At 46.7% G+C, this 15481-nt stretch overlaps 1 protein-coding gene across 1 annotated transcript in view; it reads right to left on the bottom strand.

Moving 5' to 3' along the window:
• Positions 1-5497: 5497 nt before the first annotated feature.
• The window catches only part of PPM1H (protein phosphatase, Mg2+/Mn2+ dependent 1H), a 304448-nt gene continuing 294464 nt past the window's right edge, over positions 5498-15481 (bottom strand). The window contains exon 10 of the mRNA XM_031940929.1: positions 5498-9323. Within this exon, the coding sequence (XP_031796789.1) occupies positions 9176-9323 (148 nt within the window). The 3' untranslated portion in view covers positions 5498-9175. The remainder of the gene's footprint in view (positions 9324-15481) is intronic.

Below are 15481 nucleotides of genomic sequence, written 5' to 3'. Positions count from 1 at the left end.
GGAACAAATTATTTATCAATCATTTGGTCCTTACAACAACCCTTGAGGTAGGTGCTATTAGTGTGCCATTTTATAGATAAGAAAACCGAGGAAGATGTTCACACAGCCAGCGTCTAAGGCAGGATTTGAACTCAGTTTTTCCTGAGAATGAGTCCAGTGCTCTAACCGTCCAGCCACCAGAGACAAGAATCCTGGGGGTCTTCATTCATTGTTTTACCTAAAACCGAACTGCTCCACGGCCACCTCGAGGCCCTATTTAGTTCCTGGTGAGAACTAAAGCTTCCCAGCAGAACTTGGGACTCCACGGGTCCATCTGCGGGAAGCCAAAGTTGCTTCTGTGTCACAAAGCAGACAGAGATGCAGCCTCCATTTTTGTCATCTCCCATCTCGCATCATCTTTTTCCAGGTATGATCGTAGGAAGGATGATGGAGGGATTTCAAAGGTCAGCCTGACCCCCATCTGGGATTCCTGAAGTCTATGAACTTCAAAAAATATCCTGATTTTATTTTGATCTGATTTCTTTGTATGCCATTCTGTTATTTTATATACTTAAAAACACAATATTGAGGGGTCAAAGGGCATTGCCAGGCCCCAGAGGGCTCTGTTACAAATGAAAGGTTGACTCTGACATGGGGGCAGCCGGGGGACAGAGAAGCAGCCATGAAGTTAGGAGGATCCAAGCCAAATTTGGCTCCAGATACCCCGGGCAAGTCCCCGAGTCCTGACTCTGCCTCTGTAAAAAATCGAACAAATAACCCCAAGCTACCACCTGGACAAGCGGCTTCTGTTTGATGACCACGTGACTTCCTAAGGCAGCCTTTTACCTTTGGATAATTCTCATTTTTCCCTAAGTGAACGAAAATCTCCTGCTCTAGCTAGTCTTTCTCTCTAGGGCCAACTAAGTCTCACATCTCTTTCATGTCACAACCTTTCAAACATGGAGATGATGCGCCCCATGCCCCTTTTCCTAAGCTAACTTCATTGGTCCGCCCTGATAGGGCACGGATCTGAATCCCTTTGCCATTGTGTCCACTTTGCCGGACGCTCATTTCTTCCTGAAATGCTGAGCTCAGAATTAAATGTCCTGTTCTCCACGCTATCCGACTGTCACCACATGGAATGGGACGATGACCTCCCTTAAATGCAGCTTATCATGGAAAGAACAACGGGCTTGGAAGTCAGGACCTACAGCTGTATGAGAAGTGGACAAGTCGCATCTTTTTAAACTTCCGTTTTTTTCTTCTGTAAAATGGGATATTTACCTACTTCAAGGATGAAGAGAATCAGTATCTACATGCACTTTAAATGCATTCTAAGTTGTGTCTGTCTGTCTATATAACGCTGCTGACTTGGTTACAATTCTATAAATCCTCGAGCCCTTTTCCACATAATAACTTACTTTTAATGGAACCTACTGGGCTATGCTAAACACGTTACAATTATCTCTTTTTGGTCCTATCTGGGAGGTACGTTATTACCATCCTCATTTTACAGACAAGGAAACTAAGGTGGAGGTGAATGACTAGCCCAGGATTACGCAGGCCATATTTGGACTCAGAACTGACTCCAGGTCCAGTGCTCTGTCTACTGCACCACTGAGCTGCCTCAGTGAACCGACTCTAGCCACGGCTTCTCCATTCGATCCTTGTCCATCCTGCACATTCATCTATATTTTATTTCATCTTTCAGTAGCCTAACCCAACCAGCAAGTATAGACTCTATGCGAGGGACTTTACCAAGTGCCGATTGGATGCTAAATGCTTTATGGATATCTCATCTGAGCTTTACAATTAACTCTGGGAAGTAGGTGCTTTTATGCCCAATATACAGATGAAGAAACGGAGGTGGACAATGGACAATGTGTAGGCTCACAGAGCTAGTAAGTGTCTGAGGCTGCATTTGAACTCAGGTCTTCCTGATTTGAGGTCCTACTTTTTATCTACTATACCATCTAGCTACCTCTACTCTCTCTCTAGAGGAGACAGACCAAAAAAAGGTCCCTGCTCTTACAAAACTTTTGTGATTTTCAGATTAAACCTATCATTCCAGTCTGTGGAGAATTCTTATAGATTCTAATTCTGTTACTTTACTTTTTAAATTAAGCTTTTTATTTTCAAAACATATACGTGGATCATTTTTCAACATAAATTCTTGCAAAACCTTGCGTTCCAATTCCCCTTCCTTCCCCCATCCCCTCCCCTAGATGGAAAATAATTTGATCTAGGTTAAATCCAATATATGCATACAGATTTATACACTTATCTTGCTGCACAAGAAAAATCTAATTCTGTTATTTTAGAACATCCATGTTTGAATTTTGGTTATTGATGAAGTCATTAAAAATCTCAATCTGTTCTATCTGTAAAATGGGAATAAATATTTGAATTTCTGGTACTAATCTGTCACTTCACCTTTTATAAACTTCAGTTTTCTTGTTTGGAAAACGGGCTATTTACCCACTTCAAAGATTATGAGAATCAAACGGGATGAAGTATCTACACATGCTCTAAATGTCATTCTTAGTTTAGTTCTTTTTTTGGGGGGGAGGGCTGCTGCCCACTGCTGATGAGTCAGTCTCTCAGTTACATAAGGTCCCATTTACAACACAGGGTTATTGAGAAGAAAAGTATTTTGTGAACTTTAAATGAGTTACAAATAAGGGACATATGGGATTTGTAAAAGTCAGCTTCAGAGGGGAAATGGGGCACAGTGGGATATCATGAACCCCTAGAATAAAATCAAAGTTTTCCTCAGCAACAGCTGGCACCAAGTTTGGGATTTTTGGCAGCAGTGAGGCGGGTCCCCTCCCTCCCTGGGAGCCGCTGGTGATCTCGGGGCAGGCCCTCCTCCAGGAACTGCCACATGGGCAAGTTTTCGGGGACCCTGCGAAGGAAACATTTATGATCACCTTTCTCTCCTTCAGGGCTGGCTGGGCTGCCTCGGGACTAGGTAATAGTCGCACTATTTCCACCTTGGGCCAAACAACTGACTCACACTGCAGAGCTCCAAGCCGAGCCCGGGTCTCGCTCAGCCAATCGATCAAGCAGCTTGGGGATGGAAGCCCAGTCTGGGCTGACAGCGGTGAGATGTATTGAGTGAGCAGCAGGGCTTTTTTTTCCTCTAGGATTCTAATTACGGAAAAGCAATTAAAAAAGGCAGACTAATTGCTAGGATACCTAATTCACTCTTTGGGCTGTCATTTAGTTAATGGAAGAGACTGCAATGGCAGCAAGCATGAATTTTTAAAGGTGGGAGGAGAGGATGTCCCAAGGAACGCCTGAGCTCCACACGTCTGGGACGGCTCGGACAAGGGATGGCACCTGCGACACGGTTCCCCATTTTGTGATCTTTTTGACTCATTGCACGGAAAGGATTCCCAGCCTTCAGTGTTAAAATCCAGCTGATGGGTGTACGTGGGTTACAGCCCATTTCTAAGGCCCTCAAGCTTTCACCACTTCTGCAATACCCAATGTCTCCCGAGATCAACTAGGGAATCCCAAGGGTCAGGGCCACCTTACCATAAACAAGGAATGAGGTCATCAGTTCATAGGGCTGCAGCTAGAAGGTCCCCGGGGGCACAGGGTCCAGATGTTTCATTCTGCAGGTAGGGAAAAGGGGACCCAGAGAAATGACCATTGGGTCAGTCGGGAGACCGCGGGCAGAAAAGACCGGCTTTAATTGGAGTGTCTTTGTTTTCATGTCCACGGAAGCCCATCATCTCAGAGAAATCCGACGGAGGTAATTTTGTGTTTATGGATGTTCTTCTAGAGCCACTGGAGAAATGGTATTAAGGCAGCTAAGTGGGGCAGTGGAGGTGAGCATTGGGCCCGGGGAACCCAATCCAGCCTCAGACACTTACTAATTAAGTAACTATGGACAAGTCACTTAATCCTATTTGCTTTGGTTTCCCCATCTGTAAAATGAGCTGGAAAAAGAAACGGCAAACTACTGTATCTCTGCCAACAAATCCCACATAGGGGCACGAAGAGCTGGACTTGATTGAAATGACTGAACAACAACAATTAAGGGGGGGAATCTGACATCTTAAGTGGCCCTCCATGTTTCATAGTTTAGAGCTGAAAGTTTAGAGCGTTCCTCTCTTTTTCACAGGTTAGGGAACCAAAGCCAGAGAGGCTGGGGTTGTGTCTAGTCCTTTGCAAATGTTAAAACTCATTTGAAATAAAAACACTCTGTTCATGGACCAGGTGGGTTGCTATCACTTTCATTTTTTGATGAGAAAAATAAGGCGTTAGAGAGTTGACTCAGATTTTTGAGAACAGAGGCCATTCTCCAACTGATAAATGGTCAAAGGATATGGACGATTTTCCGATGAAGAAATTAAAACCATTTCTAGTCATATGAAAAAACTGCTCAGTCACTACTGAAATACAAATTAAGATGATTCTGAGGTACTCCCTCACACCTGTCAGACTGGCTAAGATGGCAAGAAAGGACAATGACGTGTGTTGGAAGGGATGTGGGAAAACTGGGACACTAATACATTATTACTGGAGTTGTGAACACATCCAGCCATTCTGGAGAGCAGTTTGGAACTATGCTCAAAAAGTTATCAAACTGTGCATACCCTTTGATCCACCAGGGTTACTACTGGGCTTATATCCCAAAGAGATGTTAAAGAAGGGAAAGGAACCTGTATGTGCACGAATGTTTGTGGCAGCCCTTTTTGTAGTGACTAGAAACTGGAAACTGGGTGGATGCCCATCAGTTGGAGAATGGCTGAATAAATTGTGGTATATGAATGTTATGGAATATTATTGTTCTGTAAGAAACGACCAGCAGGAGGATTTCAGAAAAACTGGAGACTTATATGAACTGATGTTAAGTGAAACGAGCAGGACCAGATCATTGTCCACGACAAGACTATACGATGATCACCTCTGAGGGACGTGGCTCTCTTCAACAATGAGGTGATTCAGCCAATTCTAAGAGACTTGTGACATAGAGACGTTGTGTGGATCATAACATAGTATTTTTACTTGTTTTGTAGTTTGCGTTTTGTTGTTTGTGCACTTAAGCCCCTCACGGACCAACCAATCCCCTCGAATCCCAGCTCTTTTCTGTTCTATCATAAGCAAGACTCAAACAGCCCACCCTCTCTCTTACCTGAGAGAATGTCTCTTCGCCATTATTCCATCTCCATATCTGGCTTCTAGGTGAACATTTTTAAGGGTCCCAGCCTCTCTGGACACTTGTGCCATCTCTGCAGGCTTAGAACACTGGCTTCATTTTCTCATTGTTGCATTTGCTTTATAGTCAAAGGAAGTATTTAATCCCTGTCGTACTGGAGCATGGAGAACTTTCTCCAGTTGGGTGATCTCAAACTGAGGATCCAGGCTTTGGAATTGCAAAGAACCCTCCTCCCCCCCCCCCCCCCCCAATGACCCTTGGACCACTCTTTCCCTCAGAGGCTAGAAAACTGAGGCAATTGCAATCATAGTCAGAGACAAAAACTCAGCCTTGATGAAGGTTCCTATGTACATATATATAATCTTTTTATTTTAAAATGTCAATGAGCATATACATTTCTCCTTAGCTTCTCCCTTGGGACATTGCACTTCAAGTTTTCAAAATACACACAATAAATCCTTTGTACTAAACAGTTTTTGTTTGGGTGGAGGTGCCTTACAAAAGTCAACACAGTTGAAAAAAGCAGAAAAGTATATTGTTCCGAAAACCATTTTTCTGACAGGCTCTTCTCCCTCTTCGTTGTGCAAGGGTCCTTGTGGGGGGAAAGAGACCCAAAACGATCACACAGCCTTGAAAATGCCATTTCATTTGCTGGATCCCAGCTGAACCAAAAAAATAGCAACAAACCAAGGGGACTGGAAAAGAGTAACCCTCAAAAAGTCCCTGAAAATAGAAATGACAACAAAACCCCCCAAACAGACGGCGACAAACACAAAGTACTTATGGAAGGATAAAAGGGTGGAGGTCCCGGAGGCTCCCCGTCCTTCAAGTACGTCACAGGTAGAAATTGGCAGCACAAGGACAGTCTCATTTGGTCGCTGTCTACGTGGTAGCTACATAAACACATCTTCCTCTACGACAAAGGGAAAAACAAAGAGTGAAGCTATTTACACAAGAGCACGCGGGGGTCGAGACGGTCGCCCCGTCCCAGGGGCACCCCGATCCGATCGGGCCTCCTCTTGCATGGGGCGTCCATCTGCACGCCCTGTCACCGGCCCCCCACGGCCTGGGCCGGGGCAGCACCGCGGGCATTCCGTGCTCTCACTTTTCCAGTGTAGAAACTCTGTCCAGTGGCCCGAGGCCTTCTCTGTTTGTAAAAGCTTTTGGGGGGTCAGCCTGGCTCCTTTTTGTGAAAATCTCACTGCTCACTCGCGCTCTCTCCCTGACTGTCCTGTAAGGGGCTGCTTATGTGGAAACAATCCCATTAAGGCTTTATTATTATTCCTTGAGGGAAAGAGTATGGAGCTGCCTGGGAAGCCGAAGGGAAGGCCATATACCTGGTGACGTAAAACCCCTTCCCCTGATTAATAAGAGCCCGACTGCATGGAGGGGAAAGGCTGAGAGAAATTGAGACTTAATAGCAAATTATTATCAAAACAGACCCCTTCTCAGAGGGTTCCGGCATTGGGACCCAAGCCAGTGGTTCTGACATCCCTCCCCACTGCCACAAGGAAAGCTGGGATGAAGGGGAGCACTGAAGCCGAGGGAAGGAAGGGGGGGCTTCAGGAGGGAGAGCTGTAAAGCCTTGGGGCTTCCCCTGCCTCTGTCCCCCCAGACGCAGGCGAGTGGAGTGTGGGGGAGGAAGCTCAGGGGCCCACTCCCCCCTTATCACAGAGGGGTCTCCCTGCAGCAGCCTGGTTCTGGGCACTCGCTCACGAGGACCCTTGGCCACGGATCTGGGGACCCTGGCTCGGGAGGGGAGGACGGGCTTGTGGGCACTTTCCCCGAGCGGGCCCTTCCAGGAAAACGGTGTTGACAAAGCACAGCACTGGTTGGGGCCAGAGAGTGGAAAGAGGCATCTGAGTTAGACAAGTGGGTAACTAAGGTGGGGGACTCACTCAGAAAAACAAGACAAAAAGAATCCCCAAACCTGGGATAACGGGGATGACCTAATTGGGAAATGAAAAGGGAGATTCCTCTGGGACGGCTACACGGAGATCTGGCTCAGAGACAGACGCCTAGGACTCGGTGGCATCCAAGCAGCGGCATTGGGAGCAGAAGCCTCCTGGGCCCAGGGAAGGCGGCACAAAACCTGGTGTGGTCGGGGCCCCGGCCACGGGGTCTGGGCGAGGAAGGCGGCACGCAGCAGGCTCGGCTCCACCAGGTTACTTCTGTCCCTTTTGGTTTGCCCCCAAGGGCCCGGCGACAAGGCGCTGCTCCTCCCGCGGGGCACGCGCTCTCCCTAGGGCTTGTGAGCAGGATTTCTGAGACAGCGACCGGGGAAAACTCCAGGGGCCTGACTGGGGGCCGCGCTGACCACTCCCGGGGGGGCCGAGCGCCGAGGCAGGAAGTCTGGACCAGGGGCAGGGAACTCCAGACACCCACAAAGAGGAGGGCATGGGGAAGGGGGGGGCAGGGGCTGGGACTGGGGGTGTGAAAGGCCCCAGACAGACGGCTTTCTGCATCACCACTCAGCCTTGGAGCGAAGGCAAGGCAGAAAGGGAACGGTCTCCCCGAGCTTGCAGGACCCCTGCACTTCCTCGTCCGCAGCACCACAGGCATCAGCACGGAAACCACACTGGTAAAAGCAGGCCCCCGCCCCCGTCTCAGCATCAGACTCGAGGAAGGAAGTGGGGACCTCGATGGGGCCCCCGCAGGTGGAACAGCCGGGCCCGGGTGCAACCCCCGGCAGCCCCTCGGCACCGAGAGGCCCCTGGCGGGCGCCCAGCACACAGACCCGGAGCAGCCCCTGAGCAGAGAAGGCCCCCAGCTGATCTCCGCGCCTCCAGGCCCGTGGGAGACGTGGGGCCCAGGGAGATGCGGCCCCAGGGGGAGGGATTCAGACACATGGGAAACGCGGGGGGCCGGCGGGCGCTTTTCAGTCCCACCGACCCCCTCCCCCTCGTCTCCGGCCCACAGGGAGCAGCAGGTGTGGCGAGGGCACCCTGAGCTCCGGGCCCACGCCCCTGGATCCAGGCCCCACACAGCGAGCAAGGGACCACCCGGCAGTCACGGCAGATTTGCCTCATTTTGAATCTTTTTAGGGAAAAAAAGGTGCCAGGGTGGGATGGGGGGTATGGAAGCGGGTGCTTTGGTGTGTGAACAGCCACGTGAAATCCTATCTAGGGTGAAAGGAGGAAGCAGACAGTACTGGGGGGAAGAGACCGGGAAGTCCGGTGGGTCCGAGGAGAGCACGGGGCGCGTTTGGGGGGAGAACCACCGCCTGGGATGGGGGGAGAACCACCGCCTGGGATGGGGGGAGGGGGGGCTCCTTAAAGGAGCTTTGGCCAATGCAAGAAGCTTCCCAGACACCCCGGCTGCTAAATGCTAACAGGTCTCCACGTACACAGTGATCCCTTAAACAGGACGGGCGATAGGAGGAAAGAGGGAGGCGGCCGTTTCGACAAATGGAAATCCCTATTTCCAGGGTCGGGCCCTGACAGGAAAGATCAGTGAGGATAATGGCGGGCACCGGGAAGGTGGAGAGAGAAAATGACCCAGACGACACAATGGGTGCTGTCACCAGGACCCTGTTCCACGCGCCGCTGCAAACCGCATTCTTCTGCGAGGAGCCGTGAAATTCCAGGCCTGGGAGACGGGGATGCAAGGACCGCAAACCCCGCAAAGGCCGCCCCCGAGCTCTCCCCCTAACAGGCTGACTCCGGCCTCCCCTCCAGAGACCCGACACCTGGCTGGGCCGCCCTCCCAGCTGGGGCGTACGGGAAAAGGCCCCGCCACTCTGGAACAAAATAAATACGCGGCGGCCCCGGGGGCAGCTGGGCCTGGGCGGCCGACGGAAGGAAGCGGAGACCCGAGGCACACGGAGAAGCCTTTGCTGCGTGCCCAAGTCCCACGGAGACGGGAGAAGGTAGAACCCAAGGGATACCTGAAGCGTTGTAGAATAGAGGCGTGGGGGGCCCTGCCCCGCGGACGGCGACCTCCTCCCCCCGCTGGCGCGGACCTCCCTGCGCAAAGCCAGGGGCCGCTCTCTCCTCCAGAACCCTCCCAGTCCCTGCCGCCGCCGTCTCAGGAGAGCTTGTTCCCGTGTATTAACGGAATGACGTAGACGGAGATGTCGTCTCCCGAGCCCAGCCGGTCGTTGGATATCCGCCAGCCCCTGTCCTTCAGCACGCCTCGGGCTCGTATGACCAGGTCCTGGGCCGCCAGCGTGTACCTGGGCAGGAAGGAGCGGGAACAACCGTCAGTCAGCGGGCACTTATGAAGCACTTGCTGTGTGCCGGGCACCGGGCTAAGCAAGGAAAATGGGGATACCGAGAGAGGCACAAAGGCCGTCCCCTGCCTTCGGAGACTGCACATCATCACTGAAAAAGTGTCTACACGAGACACAGGGAGCATGGAGAGGAAAGGAGAGGATGGGCCACTTTCAGGATCTGGGGATCAAAAGGGGCAGGAAGCTGTCCCGTTGTACGAACCCCATCCGGACCATGGGAATTCTGGGTAACCTGCAGCTCGGAGACTGGTCGAGCTGACGTTTCTCCCTCCTCCCCTGCAGTTGTGTCCTTACCAGGTCTTGCTTATAAAGTCGCCGATTCCCACAGAACTGAATTCCCATAGAAACCACACAAGGAAATACAAAACAGGAGCCCGACAACTATCATATAGTTGTCGATACTTTCAAGGGCCTCGGCCCGGCCGGTTTGAGGCCGGACAATTTCTTTTCTGGGTCTGGGCCCACGGGCCACTGCTTAGTTTCATGGCTCAATTAAACGACATGTGCCGTTGGTGCCGGCGTCCTCCTAGTGCAGGGGTTTAACCTCCTTGTTGGATCCCTGTTGCCTTCAGCAACCTCGCAGCGCCAAATGCCCCCTTCTCAGAACGCGTCAGAGAGAAGGCAGAGACTCACAGAGAAAAGCGGTGGCGCCGGATACAGTCACGGACACATTTTTCAGAAATCTAGTTTGTGGATCCGAGGTTAAGAACTGCCCAGTAACGAGCGGGAGAGCGGGGTAACTACCAGAATCCTTGTAATTGGGAATGTTCAGAATTCATCACCAACTGAGACCTTCTCTGCGGGGACGGTTAGATCTAAGCTTCCTTGAGGAGACTCGCTCTTAAATGAGCTGAAGTTGAAGAAAAGAATTCTGATTCTTTTATTCCCTCCTGCCTTCCCCAAAAAGAGAAAAAAAAGCAATTTTTTTTTTTTTTTAGTTCACATACTATCGTAATGAGGCAAACCAAATAAATGATCTGATAGGTTTTGAACCAGATTTATAATTACTTACCGTAGTTAGGTTTACAAAAATTTACCTAGGAATCATTCTGATAATTTTCAGTAATGATCTTATCACTCCCCTGTGCCCCACCAAAGCATTTGGGGCCACTGCCTTTAGGGTGATGCTGGGCAGTATCATTTTCTAAATTTAGCAGTGGGAATCTTTATTTCCTCTTTTAGAAATAAAAAAAAAAAAAAAAAAGTTAAAACATGGCCTGACTGTGCTAAAAATAAATACAAAATTTAAAAGCACAGTAACACTATCGTTAACACCTAATTAAAAATTTTTTTTCCAATTTACAATACTATACTGTAAAACCAAACAACTTGAATTCTAATTGACATAATGACCAATAATAATTCCAGAATATCCTACGTGCTTCCTGGTGAGAGATTACAAGTTCAGGAGATGGAATGAGGGAATGTGGCTAACATGAAATTTTGTTTTTCTGGATTACGCATATTTACCGACACACTCTCATCGGCCACTGGAGTGGAGCCGTGGATAGAGCGCTAAGCTTGAAGGCAGGAAAACTTGAGTTCAAATGCAGCCTCAGACAGCCTCTGTGATCCCGCAGGCAAAACACTTGTCCTGGTTGTCTCAATTTCCCCAACCATAGAATGGGAATAATCATAATACCTACTTCCCTGAGTAAAATGAAATAATATCTGTAAAGGGCTTAATGAAGTGCCTGGCATACACTAAGTGTTATATAAATGCTAGCTATTTATTATTATATTTGTTTAAAAAAAGTTTTTTTTTTAAAAATTCAACAGTGGGATAGGGAGTGGGAAACAGAGAAAACTGATTTTTGCTAATTGAAAAAGATAAATTTAATCTAGCGTTAAAAAGATACCCACATTTCAAAAAATCAATTTCAAATTGCTTTCCAGAATGGTTGCCCAATTCACAGCTGTAACAATAGTATATTAGCACAGCTGCCTTTCTTTTTTTCCCTCCTACATCTGCCTTTCTTAAAAGACTCCAATGCTGTTTTTTTCATTTCTGTCAATTTGCTGGGTGTGAGGGAAAACTTCAGAATTGTTTTAATTTGCATTTTTCTTGAAGTGACTTGGAATAATTTTTCATATAGTTGTCGATACTTCGTGATTTTTCTGAGAACTGTTTGTTTATATCTTTTAACCACTGATGAATGGTAATTGGTCTTGTATATATGTACATATATACATACACATATGTATATACACAAATATATACTTTAGATAAATGTACAAAATATATAGTTTTGAATATACACATAGACACACACACACACACATATATATATATATATATATATATATATATATTCCCTATAAATCTCAGATATTCTGTACTTTTACCAAAGATGTCTTTACAACATCTACCAACTAAATTTAATTTTGTCCTCCAGAGCCAAACAGAACGATTGTAATTTCTTTCTCTATATTGAAGGCAGTTCCTCCCCAATCTCTTCTTCTTCAAGTTAAAATACCCTTTGGGTTTTTTTGTTTTTTTTTTAACTAACCTTCACAGAGCCTAATCTTTGAGGTCTGTCCTACATATCTAACCTCGGCACTTCTGTAAATATGGCGCCTAGAATTAAAGACATTATTTCAGACACACAAAATGCAATGTCTCTGAGAACAAGGACTGTTTTGTTTGTTGCTCCACTCCATACACTGGCAGGGTCATCACATAGTAGGCACTTCATAAATGATTGCTGACTGGTCAGATTAGTGCAGATTCCCATGAAGGCTACTTCAGTTTGAAGATCACAGGGCTTTCTTAAGTGCCTCACCACACATTCAGAGAATTTATATTTATATTTGGGTTTGGGGAAGGGGGGAAACAACAAAAAAACATTAAAATAATGAAAAGGCAAACCCCTCTAGTAACTCTGCCACGAAAACCCCAAATGGAACAACAGCAAGAAGAAAAACTCCACTAGACACTGTCTGGGAAGATGACATAATACAACTATTAATAGCTACTTTTGGGATATAGATATTCAACCAGATGCAGAATCCAACTAATTTTGACTGTCAGACACACATCTTTTTTTCTTTTTGATTAAAGCTATCTATTTTCAAAACATATACATAATTTTCATCTTTCACTTTTGCAAAACTTTGTGTTCCCAAATTTTTTTCTTTCCCTTTTTCTACTCCCTCCCCTAGATAGCAAAGAATCCAATAGGTACACATCTTTGTAGTCCATTAAATGCTTGCCTAAAATCGAGGTCAACTGTATTCCCCAGATTTACCACTTTCATAAATGTCCAAAAAGCAAAAGAGGGTTGTTGCCTTGTTACTGACAAGACCATGCTGGTTTTAACTAGATATTTCTTTTTACTATTTGTTTAAATTATACGAGGACTCTTAACTTGGGTCCCGGAACTGGTTTTCAAAATATTTTGCTGTCATTCAATATAATTGGTTTTCTTCATAATCCCATGTGTTTTGGTTTATGCTTTTTAAAACATTATACTGAACGGGGCTCCTGTGAATCTCTCCAGACCCCTTGATTAATAAGTATGTTCTAGAATTTTGCCAGGATTTGAAGTTAAGCTCTTTGACCTTTAGTTTTCCAACCCCATTAATTCTGTTTTTTTAATAAAAGTTTTCTATAATAAATGAATAGCAAAGCATTTTGTTTAAAACACAAAAACAAAAAAGCAAAATTTTTACCTCTTTTCCAAATCACTTAAATATGGTTCCATTTATGAATAAAAATCAACTTTCTAAATAAATTTTTTAAAGTATGAGTTATTTTAGATAATTTCTTTATCAATATGCTGTTTTCTCTCTTTACCTCTCCCATCCATGTACCTTTAGAAATGTGTTACTTAGACCCTGAATAAAAGGAGGTAGTGTATGGAGATTTTTAATCTCTTTTTGAAAATACGTCCCCATATCCAGGTAGGGTAAGAGTGTGTGTGAGAATGGGGGGCATTTCTTACTGAGTGGATTCTGGTGACATAATTAGGAAAACATTAATATCTCTTTTCTTAACACAGTTCTTAAGAATCACCTTGTAGGTTGCCTTAAAATAGTTGTCTTTCACGTCAAATCTCCTTAACAGGAGGACTCGAGAAGAAAAGCAAAGGGAATGGGGTCCAGGTCTTGGTTTTAGGAACGGCCCAATGGGGTGGGAGAGAAAGCCCAAACTGGTTTCTTAGCATGTAGTTCAAGTCACCCACATGGCATCCAGTGAATAGATCCTGAGTAAGACGCAACATCCAATGAGGATACTTCATTGGAACCCTACCCTAAACCAGCCTGAGAGACCCCAATCGCTCTTCTCCCGGCAAATCCCACGTTTCTGTGTTTTGCGGGTCCATCCCCATTACTCTGCAAGACACTGTTTTGAATACTGAGTCTGAAGCTATCATCTCCTCTCCACTACTATGATCCTTTGTGACTCATTAATATAAAAGCTGACTTGCCTGTGATGATGGGTTATGTTCAAGAGTGCTCTAAATTATGCTGGTTTTTGAGTCAATTCAATAAGCATTTACTACACACCTCCCGTGTGCAAGATACTGTGTTAGACTTTGGAGGAACAAAGTAACATGTGCCTGGAGACAGTCCCTGCCCACAAAGAACTTTCGCTCTGCTGTGAGACACAGAGCACAGGCAGGTAAGGGGAACCCCGACTGTGGGTGCTGAAGACTAAGAAAAAGCAGCAGCTACCACCGGGGAGGGGCAACACAAACGTTTTGTACTTTAATCACTTCCTTATTGCCCCCTCTTTTCTTTCTACCTCCAAACATCCATCGATTTGAGAAGTTCACTGTTCCAATCCCAGAGCTATTACGTGGAACTTTATACATTATAAATTGATGTATAAGGATGCTTTGAAAGTGCTTAAAATTGAATAGATTAGGACTTGGCAAGATGAGAATTCTCTTTTTACAAGGCCTACCTTAATAGGTAAGATGTTAGAGGCAGATGTTTCTCTAAGTAATAGGGCTTTTTACGTGGGGGGCTGGGATCTGGCGTGGGGGGAGAACCTAGCCAATATACACCTTTCCCAGAGGTAGAGTCTGTTTTTCCCCACTTAGGGGAATTAAATAATAAAATATGACCACCACACCCACAAAAAAGTATAGCAGTAGAGAAATCTGAGCAGATCCTGAAAAGGAATGGGAAAATCATTCAGCCCGATACCGGAGAGGGGCAGAGACTCTGCTGCTGAGTCTGGCCCGGACCGTGATGGGGTGGGAGTGGGGGGTGGCGGTTCCCAGGAGTTGTAGATGAATAGCAGTTGTGGGTCCATTATTGACCGTGTTTATTCACTAATGCAGCGGATTTCAGATTCAGCTGTCAGGACGGCATCAGAGAACTGCTGAAGTAGTTGTAAAGCAGCTACTTTCTCCTAATGAGGAGTCTGACCGGAATGCAACTTTTGTATTTTGAGAACATTCTTCTTCTCCGGCTGAAGCTTTCAATATTGATCAGCGAAGCTCTGCAGAATGGAGGAGCTGCTGAGGAGGGAATGGGCTTGGCAAACCTCATGCGGCTTGGCCGACAGCCTTCCCTGGGCTGGGGGGAGGAGGAGAAAGGGAAAACAGCAAAGGCCGCCAGATGGATGCCTGGGAGCCGGGGTAAGGAGCCTCGCCGCTGAGACTGGCCGGCAGGGAAAGCAGCAGCTTGGGGGGGGGGGGGGGGGGGCGGGCGGCGGGGGCCGGGGACGCTTCGCTATGGATGGACAAGAAACAGCGCTCTGTCCCAGACTTCCGGATAAAGGGTGCAGACGGGTTATTTCCCATTGTAAATTTTAACTGGCCTAGCATCAATCAACAAGCACTTTCTTTGTGCCTGACACTGGGTTAAGCACTGGGGATGTCCTCAGAAAGAGTGAAACAATCCCAACTCACAGGGCACCGGACCTGAAGTCCAGGTCAACTCCTGCCTCAGACATTTACCAGCTGGGTGTCTGGGCAGGTCAAAATTAAGCACTTTCAGCCTTAGTTTCCTTAACTGTAAAAAGGGCATGGTGATAATAGTATTTCACAGGTATGCTATGAGACTCAAATGAATAATATAGGTAAAACATTTTGTAAACCTCAAAAGTGCTACATAGAGGTTAGCTTAAGATATATGAATGCAACAGA

The sequence above is a fragment of the Sarcophilus harrisii genome, chromosome 5 (genome assembly GCF_902635505.1).
Source record: "Sarcophilus harrisii chromosome 5, mSarHar1.11, whole genome shotgun sequence".
Lineage (NCBI taxonomy): Eukaryota > Metazoa > Chordata > Mammalia > Dasyuromorphia > Dasyuridae > Sarcophilus > Sarcophilus harrisii.
Note: the sequence above shows the minus strand (reverse complement) of the source record. Positions and strands in the feature narration are given on the sequence as shown.